General features: G+C 45.1%; 1 protein-coding gene across 4 annotated transcripts in view; it reads right to left on the bottom strand.

Annotated features, from left to right (window-relative positions):
• The window catches only part of UST (uronyl 2-sulfotransferase), a 316,130-nt gene that overhangs the window by 122,951 nt on the left and 171,357 nt on the right, over positions 1-21,822 (bottom strand). For all 4 annotated transcript variants that reach the window (XM_045499977.1, XM_045499974.1, XM_045499975.1 and 1 more), the window contains exons 3-4: positions 21,076-21,231; positions 8,491-8,570 (exon numbers count right to left, since the gene is read on the bottom strand). In XM_045499977.1, coding sequence (XP_045355933.1) covers positions 8,491-8,570; positions 21,076-21,231 — 236 coding nt within the window. The remainder of the gene's footprint in view (positions 1-8,490; positions 8,571-21,075; positions 21,232-21,822) is intronic.

Genomic DNA, 21,822 nt, shown 5'->3' with positions numbered 1-21,822 from the left:
ATGCGTCCCAGATGTGAATGCCGGGAGGCCCTCCGCAATCGCATCACGCTTTCAAAAAGCCTCAACTGTAGTCTGTCTTCATGTGAAGAATGACTATTACCGCGAATTAGCAGAAGTGCCCAATCCTGTGAAGCAAGGCACGGCTTCCCACTGTGAGAGGGCCCTCAGTCTGGCCGCTGCCATCTCCCCCCGAAGGCTGCAGACTGACAAGGCTTCTTGGACGTGGGTGACATGCTCTGAGTTGCACGCGGCAGCCCAATGCAAGGTTTCCAGGATAACTTTCCAAAACAGAAGTTTTAGATGGTTTAGGAATTTATTAAGTATCAGATAATATAATAGCCACTCTCTCGAAATTTCTAACTGTAGAGAGATGTCTGATAGAGATCTCCCCCATTCCAGAAATCAACAGTAATAATGGTTTCAGGCTGCCAGCCCGGTCCTTTGTCTAGGACAGAGCCCCCCCCCCCCCCCCAAACTGGTAAAACTGGGATGGCACGTCAGTTACATCAAAGAGGCCAGAATACCACCCACGCTTCCCAGGGAAACAAGTTTCCCCCCTCAACCCATCCTCTCTCGAGATCAGTTTCTCCTCCTCCTGCAATGTTTGGTCCTAATCAGAATTCCTGGTCACCCTTAGAAGGTCTCCCAGTCTCCTGAACGTAGGGCTGCTGATCTGTGCCAGAAACAGAAGGCTTTGCACGCCCACCCAATCTCAGGCCACACAACACTCTGCCTTACGTTTTCAACCCTGAAGAGAAGACTTCCAGAGTCTCCCGGTGAAGTCCATCCTATTGGCCAACCTGACAGCTGAGGTCTTTGGTATACCAGCCAAAATTCCCAGTCTTCTTTTATCCAGACTTCCTTTTGTTGATCCCCTCGACATAAAGAATTAGCTTCTCTTGTTGTTTGTGGCCGGTGTTTTTGTTTGTTTGTCTTCGTTGGTTTGTTTGTTTTTACAACTTTTAGCCTTTTCGGCTTCAATTTTAAATCCTGTAAATTCTTTTGTGCATGTTTCTTCTTGAAAATTCCTTTGGCAGTTGTCTTCAGACTTATTTCCTTTTATTTTTTAATCTGTGCTACTAATTTGGCCTTTATGAAGCTCTAAAAAATTGTGCTGACCACAACTGAGGAAAGGTTCTGCATTGTGCAAACATCCTAGAGCAGAGGAGGCGGGCCATATTTTGTTTTTCACTTAACAATCCACGCTCTTGTCCCTTGGTCACCACAACAGCTACTGCATATGTGAAGCTCTCTTTTAAGTAATCCTAAAATAGCAGGCATTTCCACTCTTTGACTTCTGTTCATACACCATATTTATCAACTCTTCAATCACCCCCTGTGGGTCTCCTTCCGACCCTCTGCAAATTTCCCATATTCTTTTCATTTTTGTGTTTTGATGAGAAGATGAAGACCCAAGGCAGAATGTAATTCTCGAGAAATGGTAACTGCATGGCTCTCACTTTTTTCCCATGAATTCCTAAATATCTCATTCTGAGGATGTTCTTTCGTATCTGCCCCCCACTGCTGCCTTAATCAGTCAACCCGCAGCGTTAGCCACCTCCCCAATAGCTACGCAAAGCAAAGCAGGTGGGAAAGAATTTTAGATACTTTCATCAACTTGCTGGTGATATTCTGCCTAGAATATTACTGCACATAGTAAACAGCAAGACTTATGACCCCAGTTGTTCTGGGGAATTAAGATTGTGTTGTCCTCCCATTACGGTAGAGTTTGCTAGGGCTGGGAACATTTTTTTGAAAGTATGTCTTCTTTTTTTTGTGTTTGTTTAAATTATGGTAAAATATACATAACGGAAACATTTCACGTATACAGCCATCCCCAGAACTTTCTCCTCATCCCAAACCCGAGCTCTGTGTGACCCTCCGCTTGGCCCCTGGCAATTTCCATTCTACTGAAAGTGTATCTTCTTCTCACCTCTGGCCTAAAAGTAGGGGTTATCCCTTGTGCTGTTACCTAACATTCAAAGATGGTAAGTACCCCGTGGCTAGAAGCCCGGCTTTGATCCCTGGGGAAGAGACACTTTGAAGTGACAGAAAGGCCATCATGGAAAAGGCTGTGATTGTTTGGGGGGCAGGCTGAGGAGCTGCCCACAGGAGGAGGGAGGGAGGGATGCTTATTTGCTGGTCCTTCGTTGGAATGGGGCCAAAGGGCCACCGAGTATCCTCCCAAACTCGAGACGGGGGCACTTTGGTCCCCGCCGCCAGGGAGAGGACGTCACTTCACAAAACACAAGCAGAGAAGACTGAGCCTCCTCGGCTCTGTGGCGTGTCCTGAGGGAAGAGAGGGGGATGCTGAGTGGGGACAGATGTGGGTGAAGGGAGGGCCGGCTGGGACACTGGAGCGAGGGCTCCTGCTTGGAGCCAAGGGGACTCCACAAGAGGGAAGGTTGTTCATAGCAGGCAGTGAGGTGGGCTCAGGGAAAGTCCAGAGGACACTAATCTCCGAAGGGCCAACAAAGCACGTGGGCTTATGTGTCCCCTGACCAGCGCCACCCGCTCAGGGGAAGGGGAAAGCGAGAAGAGAGTGCCATTTTCCCAAGATTAGTCCAGCAGTGTTTCAACAGGATGAAATCAAGCTTCAGGAGGGAAAGACAGCGTTCAGCAGCTGCTGATCTCAACTGTTACCCAGAAGCCCTCTTCAAAGGTGGAGCTTTCTGTCACCGTTACAAAAGATTTGCAGGGCACGGCCTGAAAGCGGGTGGTTTTGCCAATGAGAGCGAAAACAAAGTCAACATTCAGAAATAAGCTGTGGAAACCAGACGGAATTATGGAATTAGTAAGACTGGATTTGTTTTGTTAAATAGTGCCATCAGAGGGCAGCCTTTGTTCACGCCAGTAATTAAGGCTTCTTTAAGGGAAGAGAGAAAGTGTCCAAAACGCTGCTCCTCGAACATCACACCCTGCCTGCTTCTTGAGTGATTGATTTATTTTTAAATATTTTGCTTTTGTGAGTTAGTGTTGGCGTGGGAGCCAGCATCTGCGATAAATAAGGAAACAGAAGAAGTGAAGGAGGGCGAGGGAGTCATGAATGAGAAATGAAGAATCCCGTGAAAAAAGGGCTCTGAGACGTGGTAGTTTGAAATGGTTTAGCGTACTGATCTAGCCTGTAATTCACTTGGACTATTCTGACAGCACCTTGCTCTGACACGTAACTTCCTCATGTCTTCCCTGCAAGACACAAGTTGGGAGTTGAGTGGCGGTGGGGGGGGGGGGGGGGAGGGGCACAGGTTGGAAAGTTACTGCCCCCTCAGACCCCCCAAAACACTTGCAAACAAACAGTGGGGGCAAGGGGAAGATGAATTGAACCGTCTGTCACGGTCTTTCAGTGTGAGGATCTCAGCCGCACCTGAGGAGATGCCGTTCATGCGGAAAGGCTGACATTTGTCAAAGATTATCATTCTCTCGGTTAGTTCAACAACCGGGAATGGACACATTAGATGGCGGTACACAAAGAGTAAAAGTCCTCCTAAATCATCACAACAAAGAAGGGCATCTTTTAGGCCAAGATCATTTTGGACTCAATTCTTCAGGTAGTCCAGTTGGAAAACATGTGTCCGGACCAAATGTTTAAGCGGTTCAAAAACCGTATCAGGGAGCGGTCTAGTGGAAACCCTCACAGATCCCAACTGGCCTGAAATTTCTGCTGAGTTTGGAGTGTTTATCTCCTCTGGCGGGAAGCCTTCCCCGAAGCAACGATGGAAACATCAGTTTGGTCTGATAACTACTGCTTTCTATGGTTGAATTAATAAGACTGGGTATCGTGAAATGGTCCTTTTAGGTCTAAAAATAGGGAACAGAAGGAACAGAGCAAGATGGCTAGATGATGAATAAATGAAGCAGCTCGGCTATCTAATCACCAAGAGCTCACAGGAGAGGATCTATATTTCAAGATAAGGATGCCATAGTTAATGGGGAAAAAAAGAAATAAAGGCAATTCGTTCTGGGATAATGCCGTACGCTTCAGAAGTTCAGAACATTGGCGTGCACGAGGTGTGGGGAGAGAGGTGACTTCCATTCTTATGTTCTGCTCACCAGGAAGTGTCTTGCTGCGTGTTAAGAACGTCAGGAAGACTAGAAACGAAATATCAACAAAGAATATTAAGCTGCACTATCAATTTTTCTCTCAATGACCTCATTATCTTGAAACAAGCCAACGATACGGCTGTCAGCAACGATCGTGGTAGGTTTCTTAAGAGTAGCTCAATTATCTCTTTGCCTTACAATTCAAAATATGGAAGTCATTTTTTAAAAGCACGGGAAAGCCCTCTTAACAAGTTCCCACTTAGTTGTTTTTCTGTTAATTGTATACTGGGGGGCTTGCTCTGTATGCCCGTACATATGGAGGTCTCGTACCTGGGCACCCCTCTTCCCCCCCCCCCCACCCGCTCCCCGCCGCCTTGTGCGTGTGGGGTGGCAGGAGAGGACATGATCGCTTCCGCAGATAGCATGGGCTCTTTAAAAGGAGCAGAGCTGCTCAGGCCAGTCTCTCTTTTTTCCTGCTTAGAACTCTTGACTGTCAGCCATTTTTGCTGTGCTCACCCTTGGGGCTCCCATCTACAGATTCCTCTTGGTCCCTCTCTTTGTCCGGTTTTAGCTCATGCTGGTCCCTGTGCCGCCAGTGCCCTTCCCCTTTGTCTAACGCTGACCTGTCCCTCATATCCCAGAGGCAAGGGCTCCTGTTCTGGAAGGTCCTCCCACTCTTCCTCCCTCAGGGAGGGAGGGTCCCGCCTGCCCTGTGGGAGAGACTGCCACTCTCTCTCCTAAAGCCCATCACACTTTGCTGCCAATCCTTCCTCGATGGAAGAAGAACAGACACTTGCCCTAAAGCAGCGAAAGCGTTTCTAGTTCATTGTGGAAGCCCCGGTCCTCCAGCAGTGAACAGGACATAGGGGGTGCCCGGCAAAACACGTGTTTGGCTGAACAAAATGGAATGGAAGGTGGAGAAGTCAGCACAAGCCGGGCCCTCTCTTCAAGGTATCTCAGGAGACACTGCGAGGCTGCTCGGGAACTCAGCCGTAGGCTCAGAAAGAGGCTTCGACGGCAATGCCTCTCGAGTGCCAATTGGCAACACTGTACAGGTGTCTTTCAGCAGCGGCAGAACGATGTGCTCGCTTCGGCAGCACATATGCTACAACTAGAGGCGGCAGAACGCTCTCACAAACCACTTCGGCGAGAAACTACAAAGGTAGTTTGTAGTCGCCCTAGGGCCGAGCGTTTGCCGGAGACATAGGAACGCGCCATTTCTAATACACAAATAGACACACAACCTGGATGGAAAAAAATCACAAGTTATGCAGGGATTCCAGATGAGAATTAATAGGAAAGTACGAGGCAAAAAAGATTATTGGCATATACCGCAGGAAAGATTACTTATAACAATCTCCTCCGTAAGGAAAACAGGAGTACGTGTTTCAGTCTTGCTCAAGTATAAACTGCTATACTTTATTAAGAATGATCTATTTTGGGGGCGCCTGAGTGACTCAGTCAATTAGGCGGTCTGCCTCTTGGTTTTAGCTCAGGTCACGATCTTGCAGTTCGTGAGTTCAAGCCCTGCACCGGTGTGGAGACTGCTTGGGATTCTCTCTCTCTCTCTCTCTCTCTCTCTGCCCCTCCCCACTTGCGCTATCTCTCTCTCTCAAAATTAATTTTAAAAAACTTAAAAAATATGTTAAAAAAAGAATCATCTGGGGCGCCTGGGTGGTTTGGTCGGTTAAGCGTCCGACTTCGGCTCAGGTCATGATCTCACGGTCCATGAGTTTGAGCCCCGCGTCGGGCTCTGTGCTGACAGCGCAGAGCCTGGAGCCTGTTTCAGATTCTGTGTCTCCCTCTCTCTAATCCTCCCCCGTTCATGCTCTGTCTCTCTCTGTCTCAAAAGTAAATAAACGTTAAAAAAATTAAAAAAAAAAAAGATCTATTTTGGTACACGTTTTTTTAAGCGTGCATAAGTAAGTCAGTATATATCTGGATTTATCTTATTTAAAATAAGATTATTTCCCCGTAAAAATATAAACTCCACTTTGCACGTATGTAATATCCTCCCCTCAAAAAAGTTGAAGGGCTTTCCTTCATTCCTGTGTTTGGAGCATCCCTACAAGGCCAGGAGTGGGCAGAAACTGTTCCTATTTCATAGATGGGAAAACAGAGACCTCCCATCCCCACCCAGAGGTGAAACTGCTAGCCCAGAGTCACGGTCATTGGGAAGGTCTGACAGCCAGAGGTCCTGGCCGCCAGGCCAACACTGGTTTCTGGCGACGTGCTGTCTTCTCAAAGGTGTTTACCAATTTTTTTCTTTCATGATTAAATTAATCAAGACTAAACTCTTGGACATGTATGTATGTATGTTGCGTTGATTGTTTTTTAAATGTTTATTTTTGAGAGAGAGCAGGAGTGGGGGAGGGGAAGAGAGAGGGGGAACAGAGGATCTTAGCGGGCTCTGCGCTGACAGCAGAGAGCCTGCTGTGGGACTCAAACTCACAAACTGTGAGATCATGACCTGGGCCAAAGTCAGATGCTCAACCAACTGAGCCACCCAGGTGCCCGTTGGACATGTATTTAATAGCAGAGGCCATGCTAAGACATGGTGACCACGCTGTGCTTAGTTCTGCTGATCCGATTAAGGTACTGGCTTTGGCTTATCATTAGAATTTTACACTGGCCTGAGTCAATTATTAAAATCTGTTGCATTGCAATTTGTTTTGGTTGTAAAAACCTGACCCCTGAAACAAGAAGAGTTAAATCAGAGGTTAGAGGACATCAGGGGTGACACGGAAGGAAGCTCACCAGAAAAGCAAGCGGCGGGGGTGGGCGTGCTCTGCCTGATAGCTAACACGACCTCGTTGTCTAGTTACGTCCCGTTATGTGTTCTCGGCCGCTGGAAGTGAGAGGCAGGGCGCGCACCCCAGACAATCCAGTACCAGGCCACTCTACAAATGTGGTGGTAAACACGCTCAGGCTACTGGGTCGCGGAGGCTGGTCGGCAGTGTCCTATATGCCTATTCACCACCCAAGGGAACTCTGGGTAGCAGGGAGGCAGGGAAATCGCAGGGAGAGCTTACTTTTAAATATAAGGCAGCGCCTGCTCTTTGCCGCGAGGGAACTTGCTACATAACTTGCTCTGCTGAATCTCACTTGATTTGCACAGGGCCTGGTGCACAGCAGGGCCTGGTGCAACAGCCCTTTGAAGGCTAAAACCTCCCACCCCCTAGACAGGTAGGCATCCCATGGCAGGGAAGCTGAGTCCGGCAGCTCAGGTGGGAACTCGGAAGCAGCTAACACTCAGGCAGAGCCCTGTCTTTCCCCGAGCGCCAGCCTCCCTGGGTGCCTGGCCCTCAGCGGGGCATTAGGCCAGCATCAGCCAGCAAGGCCTCTTGGTGCAGACCTGCAAGGTCCTATATCCCCGCGAGAGCTGTGGCAGTAAGGGAAGTGCCTGTGAGAGGATAAGGGAGGCCCAGGGGGCCCCGGGTTGTGGAGCGGATCTGCCCCCCGGACCCCGTGCTCTGTCAGTGGAAACCAACTGTGAGCACAGACAGACGCAGGCCAGCCCATGGAGAGGAGGAATCTGAGAGCCACCAGTTTACAGTAAAGTGCAGTGACAGGCGACCTGGGCTAAAGGCGGAAGAGAATGCCCAGAACTTGGGAGTTAGCAACTGAACAGATCGAGAGTCTCACAACGTAAATTTGAAGATCCGCATTATTATCTGCAGCTGAAGAAAAAACCAGATTTCTAAAATACCCCCACCAGCATCAAATATGCAAGATTTAGAATAAATAATCAAATGCAATATGAAAAAGGTACGGAGAGGCCAGTACTATCACTTGGATCCGATAAAATACACATTACTCCTCAACTAAGTTATGCCCAGAGTCCCGTGTGGGTTCACATGGTACAAAAATGTGCAATGAAATATCTGTCGAAACACCTATCCCTTGCCTCTGAGTTTATTTGTTTTGGCACCTAGCCGAGTTTTTTCTTTAAAACACAACTATGGGGAGTGCGTGGGTGGCTCAGTCAGTGAAGCGTCCGACTTCGGCTCAGGTCATGATCTCACGGTTCGTGAGTTGGAGCCCCGCGTCGGACAGTCTCCTGTCAGTGCAGAGCCTGCTTCGGATCCTCGGTCTCCCTCTCTCTCTCTCTCTCTCTCTCTGCCCCTCCCTTGCGCTCTCTCTCTTTCTCTCAAAAATATATAAACATCGTAAGAAATCACAACTGTCACGTCAAATGGCTGTGCATTCAAATCATTTCAAGTTTTCAAAAGATTTAAGATTAGTGTTCTAGAAAGAACTGAAGCTTCTGTCCAAATATTTCAAATTTGGATCCCTCCACCGCCAAAATAAATGGATTAAAAAAAAAGTCCTTTCAAGGGTAATTACACTACTTTGAAAACGAAGGTGGATTTTAAAATAATTGTTCGTTAGAAGGAGTTTAAGTGTTAAAAAGAAATGAAAGAACCATTAAGCTGCAAAATATCTTACCTTGAGAAGTTGAGGAAATGAACATGTCGAGTGAATAAATAGGGCTGTTCGGCAGTACTTATATTTTTAATCAGTTCCATCTATTAAAAAAAGTACAAAATTAGCATATATAGGATCTAATTTACCAAACTATATTAAGCTAAAGGTTATCTTCCCTACTCCTTTATCCTCACTCATTACCACTTGGACCAGGGCCAAACAGCTGTGTTTTGTGCAACAGTTGTGAACTTTACATTAGGCTTCTTGCTGAAATCGATAGTCTTGTATTTAATTCAGTTGATCGCTACCATGAAAACAATGTGACAGGTTAAGTCACTTTAATTTGAGAATTCAGTGCGGCTGTACTGAAATGCAAGTAAAAAAATGTCTTTATGCCCCTTCTTTGGGAGTCAAGACAAGGCAAGAGGTTAAACATCATTTTACATTTCTATAATTACATTCTTGAGATATACAGAAATATTTGAAGCCAGGTCTGCAGAATTTAAAAGCGAGAACAAAATGAGGCAATACCTTATGATGTTCCTTTTTGATTTCAAAAATGTACAAAGCAAGTATTTTATAAGGAACACACAAAACACCCAAAACTTCTCGGTTTTCTGGTGGGTGGTCATCTGAAGTATTTATTTGCAGTTATCAGCAAGGCGAAGAGGAGTTTATATTTGTATAAACTAACATTTACGGTCTTCTGGAACATGTCATGATACGGAAAATGTTTAGTAAAATCTGTTAGAAATTCCAAGCATTCTTCTGACTCCCTGACTTCCTGAATTCCACTTTCCTTAGATTTTCGAATTGGCCCCATCAATACTGACACACAGTGGAATTTTTTTTAAAGCACATTGAAAATTGCCACTTTGGATGTACGTTACCTCTTCGGAAACAGTCCACGTAGAACGCTGGAAACAAAGGCAGTCGTTCATGTGTTAGCCACAGTAGCAATAACCACAATAAAATCAGAGTCCAGAACTCCAGGTTTGGGTCGAGCCGGACAGAAAACCTGAATCTGCCTGGTTCCCTCATGTCCGGCACAGGGCTCACGTCATAAATAAATGCTCAACAAATATTTGCTCAACAAATAAATGCTCAACAAATAACTCCCCCTAGTACCTGCATTTTATTTTATTTATTTATTTTTTTTAAATTTTTTTTTTCAACGTTTATTTATTTTTGGGACAGAGAGAGACAGAGCATGAACGGGGGAGGGGCAGAGAGCGAGGGAGACACCGAATCGGAAACAGGCTCCAGGCTCTGAGCCATCAGCCCAGAGCCCGACACGGGGCTCGAACTCACGGACCGCGAGATCGTGACCTGGCTGAAGTCGGACGCTCAACCGACTGCGCCACCCAGGCGCCCCAGTACCTGCATTTTAGATTGTTACAGCAGGATCTCAGTGTCTCAAGCCTTTAATTAGATATTCAGGCTCACAACGACTGTTTGAAGAAATGAAATTGAATTTTAAAGGTAAATGACTGGCACTTCCTAACCTCCTACACGGTTCATCAGTGGCAGGCCTGGGTAAATAATGATCTGCCTGTCCCCAAGCTTGAGTATAAAAGGAAGCTGAACCCTGCTTCTTTACCTGTTGTTTATTCTGTGCACCACTCCCTCCCTCCACACACCCCCTGCATGTCCCGGCACCTGTTTTTGGCAACAGAACTTCCTGCTGGGTCACCTAAATTTTCATTTTTGATGGATCTAACAAATAGACTTACAGATTTGGAAGCACAACCGAAGACTTCTGTTTGCTTAGAAACATAACTCTACGTTAAACGTGCTTAACGCGAAGACCACGTAATGCTTTAATCTCTAGATTATTTTGATTCAAGTATTTCTCTGCACACATGAAAGTAATACGAGAGAGCCCCTTGTCTCCTACAGGAAGACTGGAAGAACAGGTCAGAAGGGCAACTGTTTCTTTCACCTATTTAGCATCATAATGTAGCCCGTAAACACATGCCAATGTGTTCAATTTAATGGAAGAGCTGTAGTGGTTCAATTTGGAGAACAGTGTCGTAATAGTCCTAAAGCTGTCTATTTCACAAGGAGAAACGGATTCACGGTGACAGCGCGTCACTCTTTCTAGACGTACCCTTAAACATAGGCGAGAAGTACTAATGCTCATGTTTAGTGCATTGGTACACCGAAGTCGGAGAGTATATCCAGCTCTCACACGCTCCATTGCTGTACACAACAGTGAAACCACGTACGAAGCCCCGCAAGCATGGGTGTAAGGCATTACGGTCAAGGTGTCCTTTGCTTTGTCTTCACGAATGCTAAGACTTTCCCTAGGTCTAACGGCAGGCAGTGGTCTCCTGTGCCCCTGCTGCACTTCCCCGGAGTTTCGTCCTGGACCTCCACGGTTGCCAGCGGCCTGCTGTTTCTCTGGCCCGAGTCTTATCGGCACGGGTGGCATCACGAGTGATAATGGCGCTACCTAAAATCGTCTCAGAAACCACCTGTCCTTTTCCTTGGCTCATGCGAGGCCACTGCTGGCCTTTATTCTGATTCCACTGCCTACATTCATTTATCATTCATTCACTCAGCATTTACGGAGTACTTACTAGGCTTTGGAGACCCTGGAGATCAAAACATAATTGAGGTGAGTGAGAAGACACAGAAAGACAAGACAGTGGAGTGTGTCCTAAGGGTGTCCCCAAACCCACGATGACCCGGACCACACTCTCGGTCCTCGTCCATCTTTACTCCTTATCCAGCTTACGCCATCTCTGCAGAGTGTGGTCCTGGCTGATGGTACTCTCCATTTATCCATACCTGGCTAATGGTATGGTATCCATACCATTTCACATTTGATCTGGCTCTTTCCTGACACTCGTATTTAGTCACTTGCTGAGTTACGTTGATTTTACCTTTACTATGACCCTCAAATGGCATTTAAGGTGTCCTGTGGCCAGCCAAACAAGACCTCTCCTTGTTCCTTCCTTATACTGTGTCCAAGCTTGACCGTATCCAAGCGCAGGCTCAAGCTTCCTCTTCTGGAATGTTCTTCCTTTTTTCTCTGCAGGTCCAAACCCTAACCACCTTTTACATCCTGCTAACATGCCTACCTCTTTCAAAGTAGCCTTCCCGGGTCTCCTTTTATTCAGCATCCCTTGATTTCCAACTCTGTGTCAGGCAATGTACTGCTTGGGGTTGTTGCTATAGAGATAAAGGATCGTGTTCTTGCTCTCAGGAAGCTCAGAGTCTTGCCGGCAAGCTGGACTGTTAGGGAGGTACCATCATGTGATAACCACCATGGGGTAGAATGCACAGAGGTGAGTGGCCTATCCCTGCCTGTAGGTGGAGAGTTAGTGTTTCCTCAAGGAGGCATTCCTGAGTGGTGGGCAAGGATTCACAGGAGTCACCAAGTGAAGAAAGGGACCCGTGGCACTACAGACAGAGCAAACAGTAGATGCAAAGGACAAAACCCGAAATGACCTGGATATTAAAACTGCCAGGAGTTCTGTGTGCTGGGCATCGGCTGTGGGATCTGCGGGGCAGTAGAAACAACTAGAGAGGAAGGTAGGAGCGGGTAATTGAGGGCCCTGCAGGCCATGTGAGGGATTCTGATCTTTATGCTATGGGCAATCCACAGTCAGAAAGGGCTTTCTTTCCAGATCTGAGATCGGGGCGGAGAATGTAAAGAAAGGAAGGGTTAGAGACAGCTTAGCTAGGAAGACAGGGCAATAATCCCAAGAGGAAATGACGCTGGCATGAACTAAAATAGTGCTTCCTGGTGTGGCCCCCAGACCAGCAACATCGGCAGCAACTGGGGTCGCAACTTGTTAGAGATGCAAATTCTCAGGCCCCACCCCAACCAACCAAATTAGAAGAAACTCTAGGGGGTGGGGCCCATCAGTCTGTGTGGGGTATTTCTTGTTCGTTTCTTTATTTTGAGAAAGAGAGAGAAAGCACACGCACAAGCATGGGAGGGGCAGAGAGAATCCCAAGCAGGTTCTACACGGGCAGCACAGAGCCTGACACCAGGCTCGAAGCCACAAACCGTGAGAACATGACCTGAGCCGAAACCAAGAGATGAACACTTCACTGACTGAGGCACTCAGGGACCCCATCAATCTGTGTTTTAACAAGTCCTCCAGTAGATTCAAAGGTACTGAGGGTTGAGGACCACAGAAGGAAGTCACTGAAAGTGAAGACAGATGGGGAGGTTTAGGGACATTAAGAAGGATCTTCCTCAGGCCTGTGGCCAGGTGGCAGCAGAAGGGAAGGAGAGGGAGTGGTCAAGAGAGCTTCCCAGAGCCCTGGCCGGATTCGGACACAGGCTGGTGCCCATTCTTGGGGATGGGAACGCACGGCAGGAACACGTCTGGCTGCAGAAGTCAGGGCAAATGGGTTTGGTTTTGAACACCTTTGGCTAGAAATGCTGTTGCCTCTTTGATTTCCCACAGAGCTTTGAGGATTTTCCAGGACATACATTTTTTTTTTTACGTTACATCATAGTTGAGTTTGTGTGCTGTCTTTGAGCCAGACTGTAAGCTCCTTGAGGGTCGAGGCTGGGCTCTAACTGCTCCCCCAGAAAGCCTAGCACAGAACACATACCCCATCACTGTTTATGGCATGAAGATACCCCTTCCAGAAGAACTTCTTTGGAGTCAAGATATGTATAGCTCACTGAAGACAGAATTATCTCTCAGGCAATGGAAGCTAGCCTTTCTGGGACAGACCTATACACTCATCACCCTGGTGTTACACCACCTAAGACACAGCAACACTAAACTATCATTTCCTGGCTGGTTTCTGGGCTCTGCAGTGTCCAGAAGCTCTTTCTTCACGTGCTGCCATTCATCCTCAAACAACTCCACAAGTTAAGTAGTATTATCTATACTTTACAGGTTAAGACACTCAGGCACAGAAGGGCTGTGTAAATTGTTTAAGATCTCACTGCTAGAAAAAGGTGGCATCAGGATTCAAACACAAGTCGGTCTGACACAAAAAATCCTGCTCTTTATCACTAAGCTGCAATCTCCTACCATTCCCAGTGCTTTCTGATCTATACATGACCTCTTAAAAGGGAGGAAGGGGGTGCCTGGGTGGCTCAGTCAGCTAAGTGTCTGACTTCAGCTCAGGTCATGATCTCATCGCTAGTGAGTTCGAGCCCCGTTATCGGGCTCCCTGCTGTCAGCATGGAGCCCACTTCGGTTCCTGTCTCCCTCTCTCTCTGCCCCTCCCCAGCTCGCACTTGCTCTCTGCCTCAAAAATAAATAAAAAACATCAAAAAAAATTTTTTTTTTTACAAAGGGAGGAAGAGGTCGCTTAGGAAAATAACTCCAGGGACTAAAGAGGGTTTATGGGGATGTGCTTTTCCTATCCGTCCTGTGATGTGTTGAACAACTGAAAGAAAGTTACAACAGGTGGAAAAGCATTAAAAATAATTAAACACAAAAGCATTAAAATATCAGAGAAGATATGTTTTTTAACGTTCCTGGTGGGAAAACAGTACATTTTCAGAAGAACAGGAATGAATTTAAAATACTGGGGGGCAAAAAGCTATGGAATGGAATGGAATGTAGGTACATAGGAAGAAGTTGAATCACAGCGCATCTGAGAATGAAAAAGAACTGAGGTTAAAAAACAAAAAGGCAAGAATCAAACAGAATTTATAATGCAGACGATCTGCGAGGAAGTAATTTTAAACTTTGTTTTTAATCTAACTGGCTGGGATGGTACAGCAGAAAACCTTTACCTGTGGTTCTACAAGCACAGCTAGTGAGTGAAAGACTCCGCTCCCGACTTCTTTAGAAAATACTTGTCAGCAGTAATTGACAAGAGTGTTGACCCGAGTCAGGTCTGAATCCTTGTGTCACTTGTGAGTAACTAGACGCCCTATAATTTGGAAAACATCTTCATGAAAGAGAAGACATGTTTTTCGCACATCAAAGCTAAACAGGGAGCAGCTCAGGGGAGAAACCCGTGGCCCTTTAACCTCAAAGCGTGGGGGGATGGCTATAGGCTCTCGTTATCTTCCCCTCTTCCTCCTGCTTGGGGAAGAAGCCTGTCTAGCTCCAGCCAGGATGGTCTACCCATCTTCAGGTCATGGCAACAAATGCCTGCAATGAAGAATACGTCCACCAGGGGGGGGCAACGACATGAACAAGGCAAAGAGGCTGGGTCTGAAGAGCAGAGTTAATCTCGCCACTGCAAATGGAAGGGGAGGAGAAAACATTTGAATTTTTCAGGGCTTGTTGCTTCTACCTCCTTTTTACCTTTTCTTTCTACTGAGTTTCCATTTAGCGGACTCGGCTTTTGTCTGTAGGAATCCCAGATGAGGCCTTGTTTGCAGAGTTCATCCTTCCTGTGGCCTGGAGACAGATTGATTCTCTGCTAATCTCGTTGGTTTGATTCCGAGGTCCGGTTGGAGCAGCTCCGATGCCTGTGGACACTGTCACAGCTACTATAAAGTCAGGAAACTTTGAGGGTCGTTCTACAGAGACTTTTCCAGCAGGTTTCAAGCAAGGGATAAATGTGCAGGCTCCTGAGGAGGCACCACTCGATAATACTTCAGAGGAAACATGATGTCTTCGGAGGTTTGAGAGACCCTCAGGTGAAAAAGGAACTTTCCTTGCTTAGTGGAGTGCTCACTTTAATAAAAAGACAAGTTTCTAATAATTAGAGCCTTTCATGCAATGATTTTTCACTAGAATTGTGCATGAAGACTTCTTTGGGAATTTTTTTCCCCTCAAAGATACAAATACCTGTTTGTAGTCGGGCCAGGAAACACGTGTCGTGAAAAAGCTCCCCAGAAGATTTTGATGCCTGTCATGGTTAAGAACTGTTTATTTAATGGCTCCCCATTGCCCACTGAATAAAGTTCCAACTCCTTAGCCTAGGATTCAAAGTTCTCCAGGATCTGACCCTGGTTCACTTTCGAGTCTTATTCTCCCCCATTCTTCTTGAACACTTGCTCCTTCCTATAAAATGGGGCGATAATACTTTCCTGACGATGTTAATTAAAGGATTAGAAATAAGGTGCACAAACATCTGGTGCTTAACGTACAGTGTTATTAGTAAGTCCTTAGTGAGTATTCACCAAAATGAATGAAGAAACAATAGCGAGACCGACTCCATAAAGGAGTGAGCGAACCTTTGTTAAAACAGAGAGGCCAGGGGCACCTGGGTGGCTCGGTTGGTTAAGCGTCCGACTTGGGCTCAGGTCCTGCCTGATCTCATGGGTTTGTGGGTTCCTACCCCAATGTCAGCAGTCAGCAGAACCTGCTTTGGGTCCTCTTGGCCCCTCCCCTGCTTTCTCTCTCTCTTTCAACAATAAACATTAAACAAACACCACAAAAAAACCCAGAGAGATCAGATGCCCCTGCCCTAGGGAAACCCAGGAGGAGCCCTCATGGCCTCTAGACCATTTCCAAAGCCACCATGGTTTCTTTAGGTGGGTTTTCCATTTTGGAGTTACACTTCTACACAGACACATTCAGGATTTGAACTTGCACTGGTGAGAGAAAGGCAAAGGGTGGTTTAAAACATGGTGAAGAAATTCTGTTTTTGACCAAGAGACTAAAGCAGTCTAGAGCACATGGGCACAAGGTCTCTGTCTCTTCAATCCTTTGAATACTTTTCAAGGTTTTGATCATTTGAATAGCTGTTGAATAGCGTCAAAGCAGATGTGAAGTTTATAGTGAAATAGTAGCCTTTCCTGGCACGATTGACAGAAGTGAATAGGTTAGTCCAGCATTTTCCAAGCTGTGAGTGGGAGTTCTGTGGGATGCATGTGACAGCCACAAGCATTCATGAAGGCTCCCCTGTTCAATTAAGGCTAGGAAACTCTAGGGGAAAGCCAGATAAATAGAGTGTCAATTTTGCCTTTAACTGGAGGAATTCTCAGTCTTTAAAATGTGAACAATTGTTATAAATCTCCTAGAGGGGGACCTGGAAGCAGCGTTTCCTAAATTTATTTAACCATGATATTTTCTTCAAAAAAAATTTTTTTCAGTGTCTTAGGGGACAATGCTGCATGATAGTTTTGACAGGAGTCTTAACCCTGTGTGCCATTTATTTCATTAAAAAAAAAAAAAAAGTTTTCTGGACTCTACCCCACAATCTCGAGGAGAAGGGCCATTGCAACTATATGTTTCAAAAGGCTCTGCTGGAGATTCTGCTGTGCGGCCAGAGTGGAAAATCACTGTGTTAGGAGAATGGCTTTGGATTCAGGAAGACGTAGGTTCAAGTCCAAACAGCACAGACATCCTATTATGTTACATTTGGAAAGTGACTTAATCTGGTTGTCTTAATTTTCCCATCCATAAAATAAAGAATTATACTCAGTCATATCATTTTTGGTCCAAAAGAATTAAATGAAATAATGAAGGAAAATAATTAGCATGTAGTAAGTGTTGTTTCCAATTGCAATTCTCAGTAGCTCCAACATAAATAAAACTGTGAAATTATTTTCTTTCTCCATTCCTTAGGCTCCCACGCCAACAATTTTTGCCCCTCTTCAACAAGAATGAAGTAATTCTGAATCCTTATATACTGTTCCTGGGGTGTACCTTTGCTGTACTCAGACTGATGTTCTGAGAGAGTGTCAGACCATTAACGAAGATGGTTGTGAGTCTGTCGGCGATCACTCTCCTGTCTTCCGCAAAATAGTTCCCTTTCAAAATCTGCATGTTCCAAGAGATTATCTACACCAGCCCAAGAACCCAGAATCTGGTTTCAGAGTATAAATGCAATGATGTCACCATGAGCTTGTGTCATATGCCCCGAAAAGGCCCAGCATCTGGCCAGTAGCATCTGCCTATGCTCTTCTGTTGAGGTAGTTTTAAAAATATAAACTTCAATGGTATTTCTATTTCCATAAGGGCAGATATAACGGGCTTTTAATTGGCATTGTAACAGTTGGTGTCTTCATGCTCCCTTTCCTTTTTAATAATCCCTTCAACGTCTTATTCCATTAAATAGACTTTGTTAAACTTAGTACTACGTGTGTGTGTGTGTGTGTGTGTGTGTGTGTGTGTGTGTGTGTGTGTGTGTATGCATAATGACAGCTATCTTCTGGGGAGAAATGTATACACAGATTTGACTCTGGCCCAGACAAGTGCCTTTGTGTATGAATGGACTGGTATAGATAATTCCAGTCTTATAGTGGACATGATTCCAAAGTTCATTTATAAGTCAGTAGTTGGGAACTTGGAACACATTTTCTCATAAAAGAACTGTTCTACATGGTGGAGAGAGGCCTGGCCAGCCCACAAGAGTCTGTTTAACTCCTACCGTACCTGAAGTGGAATTGTTATGAACTATGGAGAACAATGTTTCCATGGGAACACATTTTCGGAGCTCGCCTGCTGAAGGTTGGGAACCACTGACTGTAGAATTTTCACTCACCTACTAAGTCACTTCTTCCTTTTTCCTTTAATAAATTACCAAGCAGAGGAGCTATCCTGACCACAAATTGTTGCTTCAATATATTAGGTTAAAATAATGTTTCTTTTCCTCCTCTTGTTTTGTGCACTTTGCAACTTTAGCAAAAGGGGTGCATATAACGAGGAAAACCGTTCCTTCAAACACTCTTGGACTTCCTCACACTGGGTTCTTGTCACTTCTCGGTTCCCTCTGCATGTCACAGCCAGTCAGCTAGTGGCAGACAGACAGCTGTCACTCTTACATTTGCTTTTACATCGAAATCGTTTGGTTTTTTTTCAACCTTATCAGTCCCTTAAGTTTTTAGGATGTGCCTTATAACTTAATAGGAATCTGGAATAACTAAGTAATGAAATATATTCTAGGTCACACTGACCACAGGAATCAGAAATGTTTCAACTACACCATACACAGATTCTGCTAGAAGTTGTATAAATATATCACAGAATCACAGGGCTGGAAAGAACCTTAAAAGATTGTCTAGTCTGTTCCCTGGCTTCCAGACAAGCCAATCATTCCAAACAGATGAGAGCTAACCTCTCTTTTAGAGGAAGAGGATGACTTTGTCTTTAACCCTTTCTAGATGTAACAATGTACATAGCATTAGTAAATTACTGTTGTCTTTATGTCTAAAATGCTTCCCATGACAGTTACAACTGTATTTCACTTTCTCATGTTTGTTTCTCGTAGGAAACAAAGTAGGTTTATCTGTGCAAAACCCCAGTATATTTATGTCTATTGTCCTTTCTCTTCTAGGGCCTTCCTGAACATCGCAGTGTCTAATACTTCAGTTCCCTTTGTCCTGTTCTTTCTGGGTTATTTGTACCCTTTTAGCAGTGGGAACTAAAGTTAAGCTACAGAGTTTGATGGGGCATCTGAGAACTGAGCGGTTTCCCCTTTCCACGTATAGGAATATTTTAAAGTAATCCATACGCAGACCCAAAGACCTAGGACTCCAAGGAAAGACAAATTTAATAATTGTAATAAAACTGCAATAACATAGGCTATTTATTTATAATCACTCTCTTTCAGGCAGTGAAAAGGGCATAACTCGCCTGATAATAACAGCTTTTTGATCAGGCAAGGAAATTAAAGAGAACCTACCCCTACTAAGGTTATTCATAAAATGTGATACCCTTAAATGTCACCAAGTGTAATTTTTCTATTGCAAGCCTACCGCACAACCTATAAGGGCCGATCTCAAAATATTTTTTGCTAATTGGGAATGACTATTCAAACTCGATACTCAGAGAGCCTTTCATGGAAGTTTTCAAAGGCATGGGCTTTTTGATCTCTACACTGGAAGACACTGAACATACTAGCTTTACAGCAAGGACTACTGGCTATGTTGCTGTCTTAAAAGAGTTGTACTAGCCCCCAAGATAAAAAAGAATGACAGGCTATCATAAATGAATAATGAGATTCCTTCTGTTTGTGAGGTTTTGAATGCCTCAAAGGTGAGGATTATGCCAGAAAAAAAGTAGCCATGGGTAAAAATGTTCATAATTATGGTTTCAATCTGATAGTAAACCGTGTGCCATGTTTATTCCCCAAATATTTCCATACTCACTGGGTGGCGTGATGGGTAATATCGTGCGTCCGCTTGAGGGGTACCCATATGGCAAGGGGTACCCATATTAAATAATATTTCTAGGTGTGTCTGTGAGGCCGTTTCCGGATGAGATTAGCATCTGAATCCGTGGACTCAGTAAAATAGATCGCCAAGCGATACAGTAGATCACCCTCCCCAGCGTGGGTGAGCGCCATCCAATCCCTTGAAGTCCTGAACAGCAAAATATGTAGACGAAGAAGGAGTTCTCCCTGTTTTTCCTGCCCCACTGATTAAGCTTGGATATCACGTCTTATCTTCTCCTGCCCTTGTACTGGGAGTACATCATTGACTCCCCTGGTTCTCAAGCCTTCACATTTGGAGTAAGACTGAATTAGACCAATGGCTTCCCTGGGTTTCCAGCTTGCAGATGGCAGATTGTGGGACTTCTTGGGCTCTGTTATTGGATTAGCCAATTCCTCATAATAAACTATCTATCTATCTATCTATCTATCTATCTATCTATCAGTATAGATATCTCCATCCTTTTGGCGCTGTGGTCTGAGGAAGCCTGACCTATGCTGGTGGCTACTCATACATCCTAACTATCTAAGGGGACAGAAGCAACTTCGTGAGACCAGGCAAACACATCTGACCCTGTAAAATGATTGTGCCAGCACTGCGCCTAACTTCTGTACGTGAGCAAAGCACCTCAGTGGAGACTGTGGACCCTGCTTTTCTATAAACTTACGGAGTAAAATCTGTCTTCATAGCTTCCTGGCAGACTACAGCACCCCTAATCTACGGCCAGCAGGTCCACTCACATCATTGGGCTACGTTACGACAGAATTCTTGGGGCGCCTGGGTGGCTCAGTCAGTTAAGCATCTGACTTTGGCTCAGGTCATGATCTCAAGGTTCGTGAGTTGGAGCCCCACATCAGATGAGTTGGAGCCCCACTTCGGGTGAACACAAACCCTGCTTCGGGTGAGTCCTGCTTCCTTCTCTCCCTCTTTCTTCCTCTCTGCCACCTGTGGGATTCTCTCTCCCTGCCCCTAGCTCACACCCTCTCTCTCTCAACAAACAAACAAACAAACCAGACAGAACTCTTCCTGGGAAATGGGGTAATTCTTTGGCTTCCACTGAATATGCCAAATGCTGCTTTGGAAACTCAAGACCCCCTGAGCTCACCCATAGCAAGAAGTTCCTGCCCCCATCAACCAATCAGATTGCTGGCCCAAAGAGAGCTTTCTCTGTAGTATAACCCTAAGTGTGAAAAAATGGAAAAGAAGAAATAATGAAAATAGTTTTCCTACTTTTGTTGTCAGGATGTCGGCATTATTTATAGCTCAGTGGTGTAACCATTTGAGAATTACGCATGGCTAATTTTAGCTAAATAGACAATGATGAGTGTATACTGTCCTTCACCCATCTTAATAAAAGTATCCCTTCAGGGAAACTTCCTGTCTAAAGACTGTCTTCAGACTTTAACTTACATTTCCTTCCACACTCGGCCAAAAATACAGTATGACATTGCAACTCTGTTATTCATTTGTTAGGTGTTTGAAGGATGTCTTGTAAGGCACCCACTCATTACACAAATGAATTGACACAAAGCACAGTTTAACCGTGGGCAGCAACAACTTACTTGTTCATTTTTAGTAAGCCTGGTTTTGTTGTGAATGTCTGACGTGACCAAATTGAATCCGTGCTTCTCTGACAAGATTCTCAGAAGCAAGACCACAGTACGACTCCCACACTTGCCTACCCTGTTGTACACGACCTGGCTCGGGAAAGGTAGCACCTGGGAAAGAACGAGAGAGCAAATATGAGACCTCAGGTGAAAATACTTGGGATTCTTCCCTCAGTTTCAGGACAACAAATGTCTGATCAATCTAAGCGAGAAGGGTCCATGTCAAGTCAAAGAGAGAACAGGAGCACTGGACTCATGGTTGTCCTCATAGTACGACTCGAGACAAATGGCAGACTCATTACCTTCTGCACCGATACTTACAACTGGTAAACTTTTACGCCAATCCTAAGCCTAATTATGAAGCTTCTTTTGTTTCTTCTTAGAAACAAAATATATAAATATGTGCTGTGATGACAGTATCTTTGCAAGTTATATTACGCTTTATTAGAACTTCATTTGTAGAGTGCTCAAGGAAAAATATTGAGATAGCAGTAGAAAAATCGAGATATCAATAAAAACTCACCCTTCCACAGTGGACCATTTAGTGGTTTTAATGTACTCACAAAGTTGAGCAACCATCGCCACTATCTAATTCCAGAACATTTTCATCAGCCCTGAAAGAAACTCCCTACCCATTAACAGTCACTTTTCATTTCCCTCACTACCTTGGTCCCGTGAAACCATTTATCTACTTTCTGACTC

The sequence above is a fragment of the Leopardus geoffroyi genome, chromosome B2 (genome assembly GCF_018350155.1).
Source record: "Leopardus geoffroyi isolate Oge1 chromosome B2, O.geoffroyi_Oge1_pat1.0, whole genome shotgun sequence".
Classification (NCBI taxonomy): domain Eukaryota; kingdom Metazoa; phylum Chordata; class Mammalia; order Carnivora; family Felidae; genus Leopardus; species Leopardus geoffroyi.
The sequence above is the reverse complement of the archived record's forward strand: the minus strand, read 5'-3'. Positions and strand labels throughout refer to the sequence as shown.